Below are 22,483 nucleotides of genomic sequence, written 5' to 3' on the forward strand. Positions count from 1 at the left end.
TTGATCCAAAAGGAGAACCCAGATAGCAGTAGCTACCCAGAGCTGATACTTAAACCACCTCTGGACAGGGAAAAGAAGTCCTACCATCCACCACTTGTTCCCCATGGCTGGGAACAGGGATGACCCTTCCAGAATTCATACCACCCAGATCACAATAATTGTAAACGCATATTATAAGCCCCCCAGAGTTCACTCAGGACTCATACAGGGTCAGTGTTTCAGAAAACCTGTCTGCTCCTCAGTGCTAAGAGTGATGGCCACTCACCATGTTGAGATCACCTATTCCTCCATCAATATTGATAAGATAGTGGAACCACTGTTCAAGTTGGACATTAAGAGGGAATCTCACCAATTGTAGAAGACTGGAGTTGATATAAGAAGAAAACCTTCACAACTGTGGTAGAAGCAAAGAACTGCGGAAGTCATATTGCACATGGTAAAATATGTACATAATTTAAATGAAAATGAGATTATCCTTGAAATTACATTGACTTCTGAGTCCCAACAAGAAGATGTTGAGCTGGGGACTGATATTCACTCTGTTAAAAACACAATGTATGGATTCTGAACTTAATGGAGAAATTATGTCAAGCAAAAGGAAATTTCCCATTGAAAAATAGCACAAGAAATCTGGACACTGGTGACTGATGCCTGTAGCCCAAGCTACTCAAGAGGTTGAAACCTGAGGATCTTGGTTCAAAGCCAACTCTGGGCATTAAAGTCTGTAAGACTCTTATCTCCAATTAACCAGCAAAATTCCATGAGTGGAGTGGTGTATCAAGTGGTAGTGTGATTAGAAAAGCCAAGGGAGAGGGTACCATGCTGAGTTCAAACCCCAGTCCAAGCATGCATACACATGTGCATGCACACGCACACATACACAGTAGCTCAAGATATAGAATGCACGTATAGACAACAGACAGAATCCTATATGGAAAACAGATGCAAGAGTACATAGCCACTCATCAAGATGATACATCACTCTTCTCCAGCACAGGCTTCAGCTTGTATATCACTAGTGTCAAAGACTAGCTCTGATTTCCCACCAGACTTCCTACATGATCGGCATGGCTAGGAACAATCCTGAAGCCTCCATCACTCAAATCAATGTTCCTCTATTTCTGACTTGGGACCCAATGGCCAAGTTCTCTACTCCATCATAGCAAAAAACCTGGAACCAAACCAAACATGCACGGTCAGTGGGTGGAGAGGGGCATTGCAAAACAAGCCTTCTAACAACTTTGCTCCTGCACGTGCTATTTGAATGTAATACTAGTGGGTGACTGTAATGACAATGCACCACAGATGCTATATCTAGTGCTTGGGGTCCAAAGGAGTCTGAGGTCTTAGATACTGTAGGTGCTGTGCATCACAGAGCCCAGCTACCTGATCACCAAAGTGGTGGTAGTGAACACTTAACTGCATCCTACCTCGTGCCTGCATGTCAGCAATCCTGAACTTTTCCGTCCAGGACTGTGCACTGGTGAGATTCACACAGCAACAACAGCGTTCTCTGATACCCAAGGTTAATCCTTGGCCCTGATAGGTGTGATCTTCCTCTTTGCAACGGTTCTGGCTATTTCTTTGTGCCCTTGAGAATCCTCTAACCTGGCTTTTGGAAGCTACTTTTGTTTCCTCTGGGAGTCTGTAGATAGGTGTTCAGGGTTCTCCCCAACTACAGAGACTGCCTTATTCTTACAAGGTATGTGCTCCTTCACATTTCCCAAATATACCCAGTTTAAAGTTATAAATACAGACAAGCCTGTAATCCTAACTACTCCAGAGGCTGAGATCTGAGGATCACAATCCAAAGCCAGCTTGGGTAGGAACATCCATGAGACTCCTGTCTCCAGTTAAACACCAAAAAGCCAGAAGTTGAGTTGTGGTTCAAGTGGTAGAGCATGAGCCTTGAACACAAAGGCTCAGGGGACAGCACCCAGGCCCTGAGATCAAGCCCCAGACCAACACACACACACACACACACACACACACACAGAGTTCTCAATATAAATCTCCAAAACATTCCACCACAAGATTTTTTATGTGATGAAATTTCTTGGTTTGAAAGAGCCAATAACATTCCAAACATGACTTCTATTTCAATGTGCAAAAACAACTTCTTTAAATCTTTTCTTCATAAATTTAATTAAGCTTCAATTTATTAATTTAGAAATAAAAGGCACAAAGTTAAAATGCTCTAACTTCAGTTTTATTTCTTTTTTTTCTGTGCATAGTAGGAGGCTCCAAAATTCTTTGCAGGCTTATCTGTGTTGTAGTTCTCTTTGTGATATTCTTAAATTCTTGCTAATCTTAAAACAATATCCTTATTAATACAGTAGTGTCTTATAGTCAGGGGCAACTATTTTTATTAAGCTTTCAAAGTAGCTAATCTTATAAAATAGTAAATATATTTTATATAGCCTATACATTCTCACTCTGAATTTTTAAAGTATAAACAGAAAAAATATCTCAGAGCAATTAGTAATATGTTAGTAAAAACACATAATGGTTCTAAAAATCATAACTCATGGTAACTGGCATTGTAGTAGACTGATTCAATATGTGTTTGTGATTATTTATGTCTTTATTGAAAACTGAATGTGTGTAATGCTGATGAAGTGCAGTAATTCGAAAGAAAACGGTAATTTTTCCATTAACTAAGATCCTGATTTTCACAAAAATAAGTTAAATTTTAAGAGAACACTTAAAATTATTCTTAAGTACTTTTTATCCCTAAATGTTTCACTTTATTGGGGAGAAAATATGAATCTCATCTTCGCAGATATAATAGAAATAAAATGTGTGGTCGCTTTACAAAGTGGTGCAGTATTAAGTTAGGACTCTGAGTGTCGCTGTTCACTAACCCGGGCAAGAAAATAAAAATAAATCGGAACTGGAGAAGAAAATCGTCTAGCCATAAAGCAGATCAGACACCAAAGCTGCCCAGAAATTGTGACCTGACCTGGATCGCATCTGGCCTCTGATTCCACAAGGACCTTAACTTCTAATTCTGAAAAGCACGAATTGATGAGGGCCTGCTCTTCCTGCCACTAATCCCTGGAAGGCTGTCACAATCCAGTCATGGCAGCTCTGCAGAGGCGCCGGGACTGCGGTGAGCTACTCTGGCTTTTCACTCTCCTGGGGTGGTTGTGGGGGATCGCAGCTGGACCGATCCGCTACTCTATTCCCGAGGAATTAGAGAAAGGTTCCTTCGTGGGGAACATCTCCAAGGACTTGGGAATACAATCCCAGGAGCTGGCGGAGCACAGAGTCCGCGTCGTCTCCAGAGGTAGGACGCAGCTTTTCTCTCTGAATCCGCGGAGCGGCAGCTTGGTTACCGCGGGCAGGATCGACCGGGAGGAGCTCTGCGCCCAGAGCCCGCGGTGTCTCGTGAGTTTTAACATCCTTATGGAGGATAAATTGAAGCTTTTTCCTGTGGAAGTAGAAATATTAGATGTTAATGACAATGCACCCAGATTCTTAAGGGAAGAATTGGAAGTAAAAATCCTCGAAAACTCAGCTCCATCTTCTCGTTTTCTGCTAATGGAGGTCTATGACCCTGATGTTGGAATGAACTCTCTTCAGAGCTTCAAGCTCAGCAGCAATAGTCATTTCTCAGTGGATGTACAAAGCCAAGCCCAGGGAACCAAGCACCCAGAGCTGGTCCTTGAACATGCCCTGGACCGGGAGGTTGAAGCCACTTACCACCTGGTCCTTACTGCCATGGATGGTGGTGATCCTGTCCGCTCAAGCATGGCACAAATTCTAGTAACTGTCTTAGATGCAAATGACAATGCTCCAGTGTTTACTCAGTCTATGTATCGCGTGAATGTTCCTGAAAATCTGCCTGTAGGTACACTGGTGTTGTCAGTGAATGCCACTGACCAGGATGAAGGCATTCATGCAGAAGTAACATATTCCTTTGGAAAGATCTCACAGATTTTCCACTTGAATGCTTTGACTGGAGAAATTTCTGTTTCTGCACCTCTAGACTATGAGGAATGCAGTTTGTATGAGTTGGATGTTGAAGCCCGAGATCAGCCAGGTCTTCAAGACAGAGCAAAAGTATTAATAACCATCTTGGATGTGAATGATAATGAACCAGAAGTGGTCATCACATCTGGAAGCAGAACCATTGCTGAAAATGCACCTCCTGGAACAGTGGTTGCTCTTTTTCAAGTTTATGATCGAGACTCTGGACAGAATGGTCAGGTAACATGCTCCATCTCCAGAAATCTTCCATTTGAATTGGAAAGATCAGTAGACAATTATTATCGATTAGTGACAAATTCAATTCTAGACCGGGAACAGGTGCCTCTGTATAACATCACAGTAACAGCCACAGACAAAGGAACACCACCTCTGTCTACAGAAAAGCTCATCTACTTAAGCGTGGCGGATACTAATGACAACCCACCCATTTTCTCCCACTCATCCTACTCTGTCTATGTCCCTGAGAACAATCCTAGAGGAACCTCCATCTTCTCCTTGAAGGCACTTGACCCTGACAGTGAAGAAAATGCACAAGTCATCTACTCCCTAGCCAAAGAAACCCCCCAGGGTACACCTTTGTCTTCCTACCTTTCCATCAACCCCAACACTGGTGTTCTGTATGCATTGTGCTCCTTTGACTATGAAGAGTTTAGAGACTTGCACTTACTGGTGACTGCCAGTGACAGAGGTAACCCCCCACTCAGCAGCAATGTGTCACTAAACCTGTTCATTCTGGACCAGAATGACAATGCACCTGAGATCCTGTACCCTGCTCCCCCAAATGATGGTTCTACTGGTGTGGAGCTGGCTCCCCGCTCTGCAGAGCCTGGTTATCTGGTGACCAAGGTGGTAGCAGTAGACAAGGACTCAGGACAGAATGCCTGGCTGTCCTACCGCCTGCTCAAGGCCAGTGAGCCAGGACTCTTCATGGTGGGGCTGCACACAGGTGAGGTGCGCACAGCAAGGGCCCTTGTGGACAGAGATGCGCTCAAGCAGAGCCTGGTGGTGTCTGTGCAGGACCATGGCCAGCCCCCTCTCTCAGCCACTGTCACACTCACTGTGGCTGTAGCTGACAGCATCCCTGACATTCTGGCTGACTTGGGGAACCTTGAGCCCCCAAACAATTCTGATGCTTCAGATCTTACACTCTATCTTGTGGTGGCAGTAGCTGCTGTTTCTTGTATTTTCCTCGCCTTTGTTATGGTACTGCTGGTGTTCAGACTGCGGCACTGGTACAAGTCTAGTTTGCTGAAAGTTCCGAGTGAAGGATTTTCAAGTGTACCCACTTCTCACTTCGTGGGTGTAGAGGGGGTTCAGGCTTTCCTACAGACCTACTCCCATGAAGTCTCCCTCACTGCAGACTCTAGGAAGAGCCACATCATCTTCCCCCAGCCCAACTATGCCCACACGCTCATCAGCCAGGAGGGCTGTGAGAAGAACGAGCCTCTATTGATACAGGAAGATTCAAGTTTTTGTAAAGAGGAAAACTCTTCTGTTCAGGTGAGGTCATTTCTTTTATTGTGTTTTAGAAAAGGAAATTTTAAAGTGCTGTTTGATCACTGTTAAGTTTTCTCAGCCTCTTGGAGAGGGAATCATGTGTGTTATGGTTCCACCAAAGATTCATGTAGGCTTGGACCCTGGTGCAAACAGTGTTTGGAGGCAGGGCTTTTGGAAATTGATCTTATCAATGGAGTAATACATTTGTGGAGTGTAATTGAATGGATGTTGGAAGATGGTGAAGACTGTGAGAAGTAGAGCCTAATTGGAGAAAATTAGTTACTAGATACATACTCTTGAAAGTTGTGCCATTGCGCTCTCTCTCTCTCTCTCTCTCTCTCTCTCTCTCTCTCTCTCTCTCTCTCTCTCTCTCTCTTTTTCTCTCTCTCTCTGCATCCCTGCCATCATGTGGTGAGCAGCTTTGCTCTACCTCTGGGCCCTGGAATTCTGCTTCATCCAAACCTAAAAGCAATAGAATGAGTCCACCCCATGGTAAACTCTAAGACCTCTAAAACCAGAAACCCTTTCTTTTTTAAATTTATTTGTCTCAGGTACTTTGTCACAGCAGTGAAAAGCTAATGCAATATAATCCTGATTCTTTTCCTTTATAACAGTAGATCTCTTGTGAATCTTAGTTATATTAGTTTTTAATAAAAATCCTAATAATGTAAGCTCCAGATTTTTTTTAAACTTCTCTGTCTGGGAAATGTTCTGTGCCCTTGATTTCATATATCTCATTTCTTAGGGTAATTTTTCCTACATTGTGTCATTTGTGAAATCCTTTCTTTTTCTAATTTGAAAGCTTGCTATTTTTGGTACTGAGGTATGAACTCAAGGCCTCATACTTTTTAGGCAAGTAATCTAACATTTTAAGCCACTCCACCATCTTTTTTCCTAATTTGAAAAAATACTGAATTGCAACATCTGCTAAGTAAGAGATATTATTTTATTCTCAGCAATATGTGATAATTACAAATGTTTTCTAAAATAATGGAGATTCCTCATATGTAAGACATTTCCCCTCTATTTATTGGAACTTTAATGATTAGAAATTAGAGTCTTAAAATAATTTCTGAAGTCTATAACAGGATATACCTGGACTTTGGTCTTTAATGACTTGAAGACAATTCCCAGAACTAAGTTTATTCATTTTAGACAGTCAAAATCTCTATGGTTTATTTAAAATAAAATTAGATGGATTTGCCTCATCCATATTACACAATTCTGGAAAAGTGAAACCTTTTTATGAAATATTTTTCAAAATATAAAGCAGTATAACAAATATTAATTGGCATTGCCATTAATCTAACATTGTTAAATAAATGTAAGTCTTTGGTAGTCTTCTTCATATATTATATTTTTGATAGTATTTGATAATGAGTATGAATATTAAATTTGGTCAGTAGTAGCAACTCATAGGAAATACTTCTAAAAGTGTAGGTCTGGCTGGTGGGTGGAGGAAGGAATATTAATAGAACTCAACTAAAAATGGGTGCTGGTGGCTCATACCTGTAATCTTAGCTACTCAGGAGGTTTAGACCTGATAATCACTGTTCAAAGCCTGCCTGGGCAGGAAACATTCATGAGATTCTATCTTCAATTAACCACGAGAAAACCAGAGGTGGCACTAAGGCTCAAGCAAAAGAGATCCGGGGGGGGGGGGTGGTTGGGAATGCGGCTTAGTGGTAGAATGCCTGCCTAGCATGTATGAAGCCCTGAGTTTGTTTCCTCAGTACATCACAAACAGAAAAGGCCAGAAGTGGCACAGTGGATCAAGTAGTAGAGTGTTAGCCTTGAGCCAAAGAAGCTCAGGGACCGTGCGTAGGCCCTGAATTCAAGCCCTATGACTGACAAAAACTAAAAATAAGTAAGAATAAAAATGTAAATAATATAGCATTTTTAATCCAGATAAAGTAGGGCTTCTATCATATTAGAATTCTATATCCAAATATTTAAAAGAAAGGGAGATTATAATTAGTTCATAATTGCCAAAATATGCAAATACAATCATGCTGTTGAGCCCAAAACATCAGTTTTTCATTGTCAAGTTTGTTCTAACAAAAATGGACTGCTGAAGAGGTAGAAGATTTGATTGTTGACATTTTTCAAAAGTAAATTGGTGATGATTAGTGGAGTGTGATGGCACACATCTGTAATACTAGCACTCAAGAAATTGAAGCAGGAGGATCACAAATTCAAGGCCAGCTGAGCTACACAATGAGACATATCTAAAAAGAGAAGAAAGGAAGGGAAAGAAGAATGGTGAAAAGGAGTGAAGGAAGGAAAGAAAGAAGGAAGGAAGGAAAGAAGTGAGGGTGGGAGGGAAGGAAGGAAGTATGGCAGGAAAGAAGGAAGGAAGGAAGAAAGGAAGGAAGGGAAATAAGGGAGGTTTTAAAAAGGAGGAAAGGAGGGACTGGGAAGGTGGCTCAGTGGTAGAGTGCTTGCCTTGCATGCATGAGGTCCTGGGTTCGATTCCTCAGCACCGCATAAGCAAACTGAAAAAAGCCGCAAGTGGCGCTGTGGCTCAAGTGGTAGAGTGCTTGCCTTGAGCTAAAGAGCTGAAGGATAGCACCCAGGCCCAGAGTTCAGGGCCCATGACCGGACCCCCCCACAAAAAAAAAAAAAAAGAAAAAGAGGAGGGAGGAAGAAAAGGAAATATAAAAGACTGGTCATTGTGATTCATTCCTATAACCCCAACACTCAGGAGGTATAGGCAGAAGGGTTGTTTAAGGACAACTTCAGCTGCATAGCCAGTCCCTGACGCAAAAAAAAAAAAAGGAAGAGAAGTGAGGAGGAGAAGGGAAATAATGGTCATGGAACTTAGGAAATGTAGGAAATTCTAAATTTAATGAGTTATTAGACTACATTGTAGCCAAGATACTATTTTTTGGTGTTGAGTTAGGTTATGCTATCTGATAATAGACTGCACTGGCTTCTTAAGAACTTAAATTTATATGCACATGTAAGAAAAACATAATTTAGGATATTTATTGAAAACGTAAGAAAAATTCCTTTGTAAGCTGTATTTGTAAAGATAACTTGAGAATTTGAGGGTGTGGCTCAGTAACACTGTACTTTCCAAACATACTCAAGGCTCTGGGTTTAAAAATAGATAAATAAATAACAATGGATTTGCTTACTTTGCTTGAAACACTGGTTCAAATCCTATCACTGAAAAAATTGAGATTTTTGTTTGCTTCTTTTGTTTTTTGAGATAGAGTCTTATTATGTACCATAGGCTGTCCTCAAGTTTATGATCCTACTACTTGTATTTCCAAGTGCTGGGACTATAGGCATGCCCTTCCAGGCCCAGATGGTTGGTGGTTTAAAATAGAACAAGACTAGGACATGTTTTCTTATGACACTATGGTGGTATTTTCATTTCTGAATTTATTAGGGAATGATTTATTCCAGGTTTCTGAATGCATATGGCTAAAAGTATTCATTGACAGAGAAAGCCAGGTGCAGGTGGCTCACACTTAAAATCCTTGCTACTCGGGAGGCTGAGATCTGGGGATTGTGGTTTGAAGCCAGCCTGGGCAGGAAAATCAGTGAAACTTTTACCTCCAATTAACCACCAGCAAAAAGCCAGAAGTGGAGCTGTAACCCAAGTCGTTGAGTGCCATCCTTGAACAAAAGAGCTAAGAAATAGTACCCAGGCCCCTGAGTTCAAGCTCAACTACTAGCACCAAAAATATATATATTCTCACAAGTCATTTAATCATGGTTAAATATCCTGGTGATCACAGAATTGCCTAGGCTCTTTACCCTACCCACCATATATTGAATTTTGAAATATCAGGGGAAAAAAATCTACCAACTTAACTGAGCTGTTTTATCATCTGTGTAAACCATCCATTTCCAATCAAACTTCTGTTGAGGTGGCAGTGGTTAAAAGAAAAAGAATATTAGGTGATACGACAAAACTAACAGGACTTAAGAAACAAAGAACTCCCACTCATCTGGTTGAACCACTACTAAATATCCCCATGCTGCTGATCACAAATATGGTATATAACATGTGAACACTGTTATATATTACAGACTGTGGTAGACAATTTGCTCCAGGGAAGTTAGAATGAACTTGTGACTTTGAAATTATGTAATCATTTAATCACAATCAAAAAAAAAAAAAAAAAAGAACCTCGGGGAAGGGAGAGAGGGAGGGGATGGTAAGGGGAAAACAATGGAGGGGGTAACAATGTTCAAGAGGAAGTGTACTCATTACCTCACTCATGTAACTGTAACCCTCTGTATAGTAGCTTTACAATAAAAAAAAGAAAAAAAAAGAAAAAGAATAAAATTACAGAATTGTTGTGGAAAACAAAGTACATCTTTACCAAAGAATAAAACCTAAGCTGAACTCCTGAAAAGCAGTTCTTGAATAAAAAAAAATGTTTCAAAAGGAAAATAATGAATATAACTAACTCAATGTCTGGGAAACCAAATACACCTTCCATTTTCAAAGGAGCAAATGAAGGTTCGAATTCTTCCCAGTAACTTAATAGAATTCTGTCTTTAAAATTGTGAAATAATTTCAATGAGATATAGTTATGTTATGTTTATTAAACTTGTGTTGCCTGTCTGTCTAGTAGATATCCTCAATAATTTTATATTGTGAGCTGAGCACCGATGGCTCATGCCTGAAATCCTAGCTACTCAGGAGGCTGAGATATGATTATAGTTCAAAGCCAGCCAGGGTAAGGAAGTCCATAAGACTTATCTCCAATTAACAACCATAAAAGCTGGGAAATAGAGCTGTGGCTCAAGTGGTAGAGCACTAGCCCTAAGCAAAATGAAGGTCAGGGACAATGCCCAGGCCCTGAGTTCAATTCCCAGGACCATCATAATAACATCATCATTAATAATTTTATATTGTGGAATAACTTAGAAAACTTGAATATTAGAAATAATGAAGCAATTTACTCGATGTATTTTATACAAGTATTTTATACATTGAGTAGACATATATTTAAGTAGCGTTTACCTTTTTTTCAACTACAATGGTTGGCTTTTCTTCATGGGCAAGAAAGTGTGACTCCGCGCCTAAGACATTAACTAAAAAGTTGCAAATCAACTATTTTTTTAAAACTTATCAGGATTTTCAAATATTACATTGATCCAGTTGTCTTAAATTGTGTTTTAAGCATGTCCTAGATATATATGCAATTTATGAATTTTGAAATATATAAATTTTGAAAGGTAAAACAATGTTCTGTAAAATCAGTTTGTTTTGCTTCGATATGGTGCAGTAACTTAGTTAGGACTCTGAGCGCCGCTGTTCACCAACCCGGGGAAAAAGATGTGACAACCACCGAGTTCTGCAGCACAAAGAAAGGACAGACTAGACAAGCCCTCCTCCGAGCTGCATCAAACTCAAGCCTCTGGTGCTGCTGGATTCCTGGCGTCTCTTCCCAGTAAGGGGAGTGGGGTCCACGCCAATTCACGCACAATAGGAGACCTCACCTAGTCTAAAGTCAAGATCTGCAGGACAATGGCGACACCGCAGCGGACCAGAGACTACGGAGCGTTTGTACTGCTCTCCATCCTCCTGGGGACCTGCAGAGAATCCTGGGCAGGAAAAATTCTCTACTCTGTGCCTGAGGAGACAGATAGAGGGTCCTTTGTTGGTAATATTGCCAAGGACTTGGGACTGGAGCCCCGGGAGCTGGCGGAGCGCAGAGTCCGCATCGTCTCCAAAGGTAGGACGCAGCTTTTCTCTCTGAACCCGCGAAGCGGCAGTTTGGTCACCGCGGGCAGGATCGACCGCGAGGAGCTCTGCGCTCAGAGCGCGCGGTGTCTGGTGAACTTTAATGTTTTAATGGAAGATAAAATGAATCTTTACCCTATAGAAGTGGAAATAATGGATGTTAATGACAACACTCCTAGATTCTTAACAAAAGAAATAAATGTAAAAGTAATGGAGAATACAACTCCTGGCATGCGGTTTTCCCTAAATGAGGCTGGAGACGCAGATGTGGGCAGGAACGCGATCCAGGGGTACCATCTGAGTCCCAATCGTCACTTCTCCCTGGTTGTGCAAAGTGGGGACGATGGAACTAAATACCCAGAACTTGTGCTGGAGCAAGTACTGGACCGGGAAGAAGAGATGATTCACCACCTGGTCCTCACAGCCTATGATGGAGGGGACCCACCCTTATCTGGCACTGCCAGCATCCAGGTCACAGTGGTGGATGTGAATGATCACACACCCGTCTTCTCTCTGCCCCAGTACCAAGTGACTGTCCCTGAGAACGTACCAGTGGGCACGACGCTTCTTACAGTGAATGCCGTGGACCCAGATGAGGGATTCAATGGAGAAGTGACATACTCTTTCCGGAAGATAACTCCAAAACTTCTACAAATATTCCACCTGAACTCGATTTCAGGAGAATTGTCAACTTTACAAATCCTGGATTACGAAGAATCCCACTTCTATGAAATGGAAGTTCAGGCTCAGGATGGCCCGGGTAGTCTGACAAAGGCCAAAGTACTTATCACAATTTTAGATGTGAATGACAATGCTCCAGAAGTGACTGTAACATCAGTAAGCAGTTCAATCCCTGAAGACACACCTCCTGGGACAGTAATTGCTCTTTTCTACCTCCAAGACAGGGATTCTGGGAAGAATGGTGAGGTAAGCTGCACTCTTCCAGAAAGTCTACCTTTTAAGTTAGAAAAATCAATAGATAATTATTACAGATTGGTCACAGCAAAAATCCTGGATCGGGAAACGCTCTGTGTGTACAATATCACAGTGAAAGCCATAGACAGTGGTTCTCCTTCTCTGTCTACTGAAGCACACATATCTGTACATGTGACAGACACCAATGACAACCCACCCACCTTCCCTCACTCTTCTTACTCTATCTACATCCCAGAGAATAACCCTAGAGGAGCCTCCATCTTCAAAGTGAATGCTCGTGACCCCGACAGTGACAAGAACGCCCAGGTCATTTATTCCTTGAATGAGGACACCATCCAAGGGGCACCTCTGGCCTCCTATGTCTCCATCAACTCTGACACTGGTGTTCTATATGCACTTCAGTCTTTTGACTATGAGCAGTTTCGAAACCTACAACTGAGAGTAACTGCACAGGACAGTGGGGACCCACCTCTCAGCAGCAACGCATCACTAAATCTGTTCATTCTGGACCAGAATGACAATGCACCTGAGATCCTGTACCCTGCTCCCCCAAATGATGGTTCTACTGGTGTGGAGCTGGCTCCCTGCTCTGCAGAGCCTGGTTATCTGGTGACCAAGGTGGTGGCAGTAGACAAGGACTCAGGACAGAATGCCTGGCTGTCCTACCGCCTGCTCAAGGCCAGTGAACCTGGACTCTTCATGGTGGGGCTGCACACAGGTGAGGTGCGCACAGCAAGAGCCCTTGTGGACAGAGATGCGCTCAAGCAGAGCCTGGTGGTGGCTGTGCAGGACCATGGCCAGCCCCCTCTCTCAGCCACTGTCACACTCACTGTGGCTGTGGCTGACAGCATCCCTGAAGTCCTGGCAGACCTGGGCAGTATCAGTATGCCAGAAGACCCTGATAATTCAGAACTCACTCTCTACCTGGTAGTGGCAGTGGCTACTGTCTCCTGTGTTTTCCTTGCCTTTGTCATTGTGTTGATGGCACTCAGACTTCGGCGGCGCTGGCACAAATCACGCCTGCTGCAGGTTGCAAATGGTGGTTTGGACAATGTCCCTGCCTCACACTTTGTAGGTGTAGATGGAGTTCAGGCTTTCCTGCAAACCTACTCCCATGAGATTTCCCTCACTGCTGACTCTGGGAGGAGCCATATCATCTTCCCCCAACCCAACTATGTGGATACACTCATCAGCCAAGACAGCTGTGAGAAAAATGATTCTTTGTTAACACCCATAGATTTTCCTGAGGGCAAGGGTGAAGCCCCAAGTATTCAGGTAAGTTTGGTTCTTCCATTATCTTGTTTTTTCACAATAACTCTCTTTTGTTTGAAAAGTCTCATTTTTCAAAGCAAGAATTTTGAAGATAGGGATTTTAAAATTGCTATTTTATTTCAGTGGTTCTACTTTAACATAGGTCATGGTATCATCTCATTAGTAAAATCTACGGTCAAGATTTTTGTATGTGTGCCAGTACTGGAGATTGAACTCAGTGCCTAAGTGCTATCCTTGGCATTTTAACGCAAGGCTAGCTCTTACTACTTACCCACAACTCCACTTATGGCTTTTTGGTAGTTAATTGGAGAAAAGAGTTTCATGGATGTTCCTGTCTGAGCTGGCTTTGAATCATGATCTTATCTGAGTCTCCTAAGTAGCCAGGATTACAGGCATGAGCCACTGTGCCTGGCTGGGAAGATTTTAAACTAGTAGGTTGTCTCCTTTTTGTATCTTCCTCCTGCTTTCACATGGGTACCTTATCTCATGCATTTTCTAAATGAAAAATATAATGAGGTTTTTCACTGTGCTGGATTAGCAAGAATAAAATATACATTAGCTGTGTTTTCTGGGATCTCTTTAGGGCTCACATTTATGAAAGGTTCTAAATGATTGTTCAGCCTGAAGCTTTATTATCTGTACTTTGCTTCTACTTATTTGTGCCAGGTTGGTAGCCCTCAAAACTGTGATTTTTATCCATAATTTATAGAAAAAATATCTATTAATGTTGGGATTCTTCTAGAAGATTAGATTGATAGCTCAAGAATGAAATATGTTGAACTCCACTAAGCTCTATATCAACAATAGACAAGGCATCTAGTGCTATACTAATGGTCACAGGCCAAAATAAATAATGTACGTCAAATAAAATGTCATTTCAAGTCAGATGCTGTGGCCCACACCTGTGACCTCATCACCAAGGAAGCTGAGGCACGTGGGTTAAGAGTTTTGAATCCAACTATAGCTACACAGTGAGATCCTATCTCAAAAATCCAACAGTCATCCTAGCTACTCAGGAGTCTGAAAGCTGAGGATCACCATTCAAAGTCACCTAGGCAGGAAAGTCTGTTAGATTCATCTCTCTAATCACCAAAAAGCCAAAAATGGAGCTGTGGCTCAGTGATAGACTGCTAGCCTTTGCTAAAAGCTCAGGGATAGTATCCAGGCCCTGATTTCAAGGCCCAGAACAAGCACCAAGAAATATAACAAGTCATTTCAAGTATTATGACAGTTACACACCTTAACACAGAACTCGAATATGCTATTTTAAAGGTACATCCATGCGGCATCTGTGGGCTCTGAAAGTAGGATATTGAAAAGCTTCTATATGAAATAACCATCTTATGCACTCAAACCCAAGGTAATTAGTCAATTTTACTCATTGGGTCTGCTGAAAAATTCAGTTACAAATAACTGTTTGAGGATTAACTACTTCCACATTGTATTAGAGTAAACTTGAACTGAACACCTCAGAAGATTTTCATCTGTAAAAATAGATTACAAGGTAATTTTGATTCATGGAACTGAGTGTTCATTATGAGGCTAATGTTCCTAATGTGTATTGTTTGGTTATATTTTGCATATAAGGAACTGCACAGTAGGACAACAGTACAAATCATTCATTCTACAGTGTTCACATGTACGATCATTCATTCTGCAGTACAGATCATTCATTCTTCAGTGTACACATGTACGATCATTCATTCTGCAGTACAGATCATTCATTCTGCAGTGTTCACATGTACAATCACTTAGGGAGATCACAGTATTACTAACATTTTATGAGGAAAATTTCTCTGACATAAATATAATTTTCATCTATGTAAACAGATATGCCATTTTTTTACCAAAGTGCTTTAAAATGTTTTTAAACTGAAGCCACATGCATACATTTTGGGGTCTTTATTTTCAATACAGAAGTCATAATGGGACATAAAACAAGTTCAGACATAAAGATTGGTGCTGAAGTTCAATAGACCTCAGTGACTTTATGCTGTAAGTCATAATACTATTTCCTGGTAACTCTGAAGATTGGTCTTACATTTTGTAACCAGCGGGAATTACTGTGTAATGGGGAAAGGATGGACTAACTTCAGGCTACATAATATCTTTACGGCTTACATGTGTAATCATAGTTACTCAGGAGGCTGAGATCTGAGGATTATGGTTCAAAGCCAGCCTGGGCAGAAAAGTTCCCATGAGATTCTTACCTCCAATTAACCTCTCAAAAACCAGAAGTGGTGCTGTGGCCCAAGTGGTAGAGTACTAGCCTTGCGCACAAAAGCCTCAGGGAAAACATCCAAGCCCTGAATTCAAGCCTCATAACCTACCCACCCCCCAAAAAAAGAAATTAAGAAGGAAAGAAAGATAAGGAAATGAGAATCAGATAATTATTGCTGCGAAAAAATCACTGAAACTACTTGAAAATATTTTTTGATAAGTATAATTTGTACCTGTTTTAAAATACATTTCAGCATTGTTGATGCTTTGGGGTGGGGCAGGGCAAAAGTGATGGTTTAGTCCAAGTCTGTGCTGCAGTCATTTTTGTATCACTGCTATGTATTTTAAGATTGGGACATGACAATGTCAACGAACACATATTTACGTAATTTCCCGAAAAATACAGAAAATTGTATATGAATTTCTAAGTCTACGATTTTAAATGCTATTAAGTATATAGATGCGACAACTTAGTTTGTATAGGCAGCTATAATTACCCTAGTGATTAAGCTGAAATAGCAGAAGGAGCAATTGCCAAGTGTGGACTCTGGGCGCCGCTGTTGGCTAAAGTGGAGAGCTTGGTGCTCCCCCTCTTCTCGCTCAGCCGCACCAGGCCAATCTTCACAGGTCTTCTCCATAGCAAAAGATCTTTTCACGGACTGGAACCGGAAGTAAAGTCTGCTCGGACCTCGGAATAACGGCTATACAGACCTCTTTCCTAATCTGGAGTCTGCAGGGTGAGGAGTAAGATACTGGGACCAAGAAGGATGGAGAACATGCCCAGTGCTCTTTTCCTTCTTGCTATCTTTGTCTTTGTTCTGGACCGCACTCTCAGAGCAGATCTGCTATGCCATCCCAAGGAGATGGCCATAGTGAGAACCTCACCAAGAACCCGAAGTTCAGTGCCTAGGACCAACCGAGTCGAAAACTGCGGATCAGTTCAGAGGAGCCTTACTTCAGGGTGAACGCAGAAAGTGGAGAGTTGCTTGTGAGCAGCAGCAGGCTAGACAGGGAGGCGATGTGTGGGAAGAGGCCAGTTTGGGCTCTGGAATTTGAGGCTGTGGCTGAAAACCCATTGAACTTTCATCACGTGATTGACCACACGCCAAAATTCACATAGGTTTCCTTTGAACTGTAAATAAGTGAGTCCACAAAGCCCGGGGCACCCTTTATCTTAGGACCAGCCCATCATGCAGATATTGGAACCAACTCACTTCAGAATTACCAGCTCAGTCCCAACGATCATTTCTCGCTTGTAAACAAAGCAATCTGATGACAGCAAATACCCTGAAATGGTATTGAAGACACCTTTCAACTGGGAAAAGCAGAGTAACTACCACTTGACCTTGACTGTTTTGGATCTGGGGACTCCACCACTCAGCAGCACTGCACTAATACAGATTCTAGTCACTGGTGCCCATGATAACCTTGCAACCACTCTGTATATGCCAAGACATATACAGAGTGAGATTTCAGGAAAGCATGTGCAGGGAAACCACTGGGTTCAGGTGCCTGCACTGATCAGGATGAGGGCATAAACTAAGAGATCACTTTCTCTTTCAGCATAGGTGAAAATCACCCAATTTGACCTGAATTCTAGCACTGGAGAAATTGATACTCCAAATACATTCGATTTTGAAGGAGTTAAAAAGTATTCTCTGGTTTTGGAAGCAAGAGGTGGTGGAAGAATGATTATACTATATACAGTAGAGATAGAAATCTTAGAGGGTAGGGGAAAACCAAAGGAGGAGGCAACAGTGTTCAATAGGAAATCTACTCATTACCTTGCTCATATAACTATAACCCTTCTGTACAACATTTTTACAATAAAAATGTACACACAAAAAAAAGAAATCTTAGAGGAAAATAACAGTGTCTCAGAAGTGATCTTCCAATCTCTACCAGACCTAGTCTTGGAGGATTCTGATCTTGAAACACATATTGCATCGGTTAAAATCTGTGACAAGGATTCTGGACACAATGGAGAAGTTATTTGTAAATTAGAGGGTGATGATCCATGTAAAACCATCTCTTACTCTCTGAGAGAGAGAGAGAGAGATGGGATTCTAGACCATGAGCAGAACCAGAGTCTAGCATTACCATCACAGCTACCGACAGGGTAAGCCACCCCTCTCCTCTACTTCACATGCCACCTTATGCATTGGTAATGCAAACGACAATGCTCCGGTTTTCAGACGGGCCTCCTACATGATCCATGTGGCTGAGAACAACCCATCTGTAGCCTACATCCTCCTCAAGTCAGAGCCTCTGACCTTGATGTGAGTCCCAATGGTCAAGTCTCTTATTCCATCATAGCCAGCGACTTGGGATCCAGAGTTCTGTCATCTTACATATCTGTGAGCTCACAGAACAGGGTAGTGTTCACCCAGCACACCTTCGACCATGAGCAGCTACGCTTCTTCCAGCTCACTGTGCAGGCACGTGACCAGGGCTCAACCGTGCTCCGTGCCAACGCCAGCATGCACGTACTGGTGGGCAACCATAGCTGCTCTACCCAGCGTGTGCTCTATCCCACGCTGGAGCCTGATGGCTTGGCGCTCTTCAACATGGTCCTGCGCACCACCAAGCCCGGTTACCTGGTCACCAAGATGATGGCGGTGGACATCGACTCTGGCCAACAATTCCAGCCTCTTCAGCCTAGGGTTTCGCACCAATGAGGTCTGAACTGTCGAGCCTTGGATGACAAGGGTGCGAATAGTAAGCTTCTAGTGGTCACTGTACATGATGGTGGATGGCCTGACCTCTCAGCCACTGTCACCCTGCACCTGGTCTTTGCTAATAGCCTACAGGAGGTATTACAGACTTCCATGACCACTCTGTGCCCACCCACCCTCAAGCTGAACTTCAAGTTTACCTGATTGCCACCTTGGTTTTGATCTCCATGCTATTCTCCATGCAGTGACTCTGGCAATTGCTCTAAGCCTAAGACACTACTCCAGCACCAAGTCTTAGGTTGTTTCAGCCTGGTCCCTGTTCCAAGCCTGGATCCATGGTTTCCCCTAATTATAATCTGTGAGTAGCACAGTCAGGGAAAACAGTTTAATTTTCTAAAATGTAATGAGCAACTGAGTTCAGGACAAATATTTTCGTGATTCATCTGGGGCCTTGTTTCCACTTTGTAATTCCAGTGAGCCAACTTCCCATCAGGGGTGTTTTCTTTAAAGCATGCCTCCTTTTTCTTTTCCTATACAGTTCTCCATACTCACAGGAAAACAGACACTTTCAGATCTCATACCAGAGGCCCTCATGCAGTTCCTAGCAACACCCGCCAAAAAGTTGTAGTCAGTTAAAAAGTTCTCATACATGGATGGGATGCTGTTGGCTCATGTCTGTAGTCCTAGCTACTCAAAAGGCTAAGATCAGGGCTGGGAAGGTGGCTCAGTGGTAGAGCGCTTGCCTTGCATGCCTGAGGCCCTGGGTTCGATTCCTCAGCACCACATAAGCAAAAAGAAAAAAAGCCGGAAGTGGCACTGTGGCTCAAGTGGTAGAGTGCTAGCCTTGAGCTGAAGAGCTGAGGGACAGCGCCCAGGCCCAGAGTTCAGGCCCCATGACCGGAACCCCGCCCCCCCAAAAAAAGGCTAAGATCTGAGGATCTCAATTCAAAGCTAGCCCAGGCAGAAAAGTCCACAACATTCATCTCTAACCACCAAAAGCTGGATGTGGAGCTGTGACTCAAATGGTAGAGTTCTAGCCTGTAATCCTAGCTACTCAGGAGGCTGAGATCTGAGGGTTGTCATTCAAAGCTATCCCCAAACAAGAAAGTCTGTGAGGCTGTTTCTCCAAATAACCAACAAAAAGCTGGATGTAGGGCTGTGGCTCAAATAGTAGAGTGCTAGCCTCACAAAGAAGCTGACAATCAATAACCAGGCCCTGAGTTCAAGCAGGACACACACACAAACACACACACACACACACACACACACACACACACACACAGAGCTCTCATACAACTCTTCAAAAATGGATAAAGTAGGAACAACTCTGTGGCTGATAGGTGCATTCCCTACAGATTTCCAAAGCAATGAATGTGTAGTTTTACCTATAATGTGAAACATTAGACATTGTTATTGGCTCTTCTAAGAAACTAAAGAGATTTTTTTACCACAAAATTCTTATTCCTGGCACTTTTCTTTGACCAATACCTTTTACAGCTTGGACATAATCTAAAAATTAAAATAGCCATGTAAGCTGGGTGAGGGTAGCTCACACCTGTAATCCCAACTACTCAGGGGGCTGGGATCTAAGCATTATGGTTCAAAGCCAGCCCAAGGAAGAAAGACCATGAGACACTTATTTCCAATTAACTATCAGAAAACCACAGGTGGAGCTGACACTCAAACTGGTAGCATGTTAGCCTTGAGCAAAAAAAGCTTGGGGACAGCACCCAGGCCCTGAGTTCAGCCCTGTAACCAATAAAATTAAAATTAAAAAGATGTGTAAATAAGCTTTTAAAGCAAAAGAAGTTCAACTAAAATTAGTGATTTTTTTTTTGCTAATTTACTGGTATAGTTTCTATACTAATCTGCTGTTTTCTTTCTTTACTTTTGAATCTTCTGTTTCTTTGCTTTTTTCCCAAAGTTCTTTTAATGAGATATCTTAAACTGTGTTTCTCCCTGGGCTTTTTGTAACTTTTTATGCAACGATCATTTCCCTAACACAAGGTCCATCAAAAGATTAAAAAAAAAAAAAAACAGATTCTTTAAAAAAAAAAAAAAAGATTCTTCTTGCTCATAACACAGGATTTTCAGGATTAATCTTTTTTTTTTAATCTGTCCTGGGGCTTAAACTCTGGGCCTGGGTACTGTCACTCAGCTCTTCAGCTCAAGGCTAGTGCTCTATCACTTGAACCACAGTGCCACTTCCAGTTTTCTGGTGGTTAATTGGAGATGAGTCTCATGGACATTCCTGCCTGGTCTGGCTTTGAACCGTGATCCTCAGATCTCAGCCTCCTGAGTAGCTAGGATTACAGGCATGAGCCACTGGTGCCCAGCACAGGATTAAACTTTATTGAAGGTCATTTAGCAGGTTCCTCTATTAAAGAAACAACATTTTTCCAGCACCTTTCTCACACTCCTAATATATAATTTTAATTGTCTTTTTACAACCCTAAAATAAATCTAGAGGTCTTCTCATCATTTTACCTCTAGGGTAAAAGTAGTCTTCTTGAATTTTTAGACAGAATTTCCAGTCTGGTTTGCATATGAAGTGTACACACCGTGTATTGTGTCAGACATTTAAAAAATATTAGTTAAAACTCAGCACCAATGTCCCATGCCTATAATTCTAGCTACCGAGGAAATTGAGATCTCAGAATCACACTTCAAATCCAGCCAGGGAAGACACTCCAAAGACTCTCATCTGCAATTAACTAGCAAAAGGCCAAAAGTTGATGTATGACTCAAATGCTAGAGGACCATAATTCAATCACCAAAACACACACACACACACACACACACACACACACACACACACACACACACGGATACCAGTTAAATATCCTTTAGTAACTTCTTAGGTTAATGGCTAATTTGAAAATTGCTGATAGAGATTTTTGTAGTGACATTTATTGTTTGGCCTTTCTACATTTATTGTTGTGCTCTTTCTGCTGCTCTTCTGATCAAAATATTCAAGGAGCTAAAATGATCTTTACAATTTATGTGTACCTTTAAAATAGTCTGCTTGGGGCTGGGAAGGTGGTTCAGTGGTAGAGTGCTTGCCTTGCATGCATGAGGCCCCTGGGTTCAATTCCTCAGCATCACATAAACAGAAAAGGCTGGAAGTAGTGTTGTGACTCAAGTGGTAAAGCACTTGCCTTGATCTGAAGAGCTGAGGGACAGCACTCAGGCATAGAGTTCAGGCCCCACAACCAACAAAAAGAAAAAATAGTCTGCTTTAAAATGGAATCTTCTCTCATTGGTGAAAAAGTTGGGGTGGAGACTTGCTTTTGGTTGATATCCATCCATACTTTTCAAGTGTTTTATCTTAAACTACAAAAGTGGTTTTTTTAGTAAGATAATCTCTGGTGAAACCTGAGGAGCAGGACCCAGTAGTAGAATATCTGCCTAGCAGGTATGAGGTACTGAGTTCAAATCTAGTAGTGTGCAGGGGTGTGCATTTGCACACACACAGTATGCATACCAAAAACTCAATTTAATTATAAAAGCAATCTTATTACTAAAGTTTCAGAATAGTAATTTCTTTTTTTCCTTCTTTTTTCTTTTCTTTCTTTTTTTGCCAGTCCCGGAAATTGAACTCAGGGCTTGGATACTGTCCCTGAGCCTCTTTGTGCTCAAGGCTAGCACTCTACCACTTAAGCCACAGCACCACTTCCACCTTTTTCTGAGTAGTTAGTTGGAGATAAGAGTCTCATGGACTTTTCTGCCCAGGCTGGCTTCAAACCATGATACTCAGATTACAGGCATTAGCCACCGATGCCAAACCAGAATGTTAATTTCAAATCATCTCAGTATGCACCCAAAATTGTGGATATGTAGAAGCACCAACTCTATAGAAAGCTCTATAGAAAACTACTATAATGATTAATTAGCTTAAATAAAATAAAACAACTTCAAATCAATTATCTTCGTTTGCTTTAAAAATAATTTCAAATGACTGTAGTTCTTACTGAATATATATGTGTGTGAATATATAATATGGCTATAAAGTCTCAGAGCATGATGGGAAATAATCTGGAATATTTGTGGTTAGAGGAGCAAATGTATTCCAGAAAGGTGAGTAATTTAACATAATGCTAACCCCCAAATCTGCCCATTCTTTGTACTTTTATAAGATCTTCAATACATCTCACACTCCTTGGCAACTTCTTTTAAAATA

The 22,483-nt window shown here is 41.8% G+C and overlaps 1 protein-coding gene and 1 pseudogene across 4 annotated transcripts in view; both read left to right on the forward strand.

The window, feature by feature from the left end:
* Positions 1-22,483, forward strand: part of LOC122118086 (protocadherin gamma-C5) — a 195,133-nt gene that overhangs the window by 41,093 nt on the left and 131,557 nt on the right. The window contains exon 1 of one of the 4 annotated variants that reach the window (XM_042691946.1): positions 10,985-13,411. The exons of the other annotated variants lie outside the window; for them this stretch is intronic. Within the exon in view, the coding sequence (XP_042547880.1) occupies positions 10,985-13,411 (2,427 nt within the window). Of the gene's footprint in view, positions 1-10,984; positions 13,412-22,483 lie in introns of those variants that run through there. 4 annotated transcript variants of the gene reach the window in all.
* LOC122118017 lies at positions 16,396-18,601 on the forward strand (annotated as a pseudogene).

This window comes from Dipodomys spectabilis, unplaced genomic scaffold (assembly GCF_019054845.1).
Source record: "Dipodomys spectabilis isolate Male_0828 unplaced genomic scaffold, ASM1905484v1 ptg000147l, whole genome shotgun sequence".
NCBI lineage: Eukaryota > Metazoa > Chordata > Mammalia > Rodentia > Heteromyidae > Dipodomys > Dipodomys spectabilis.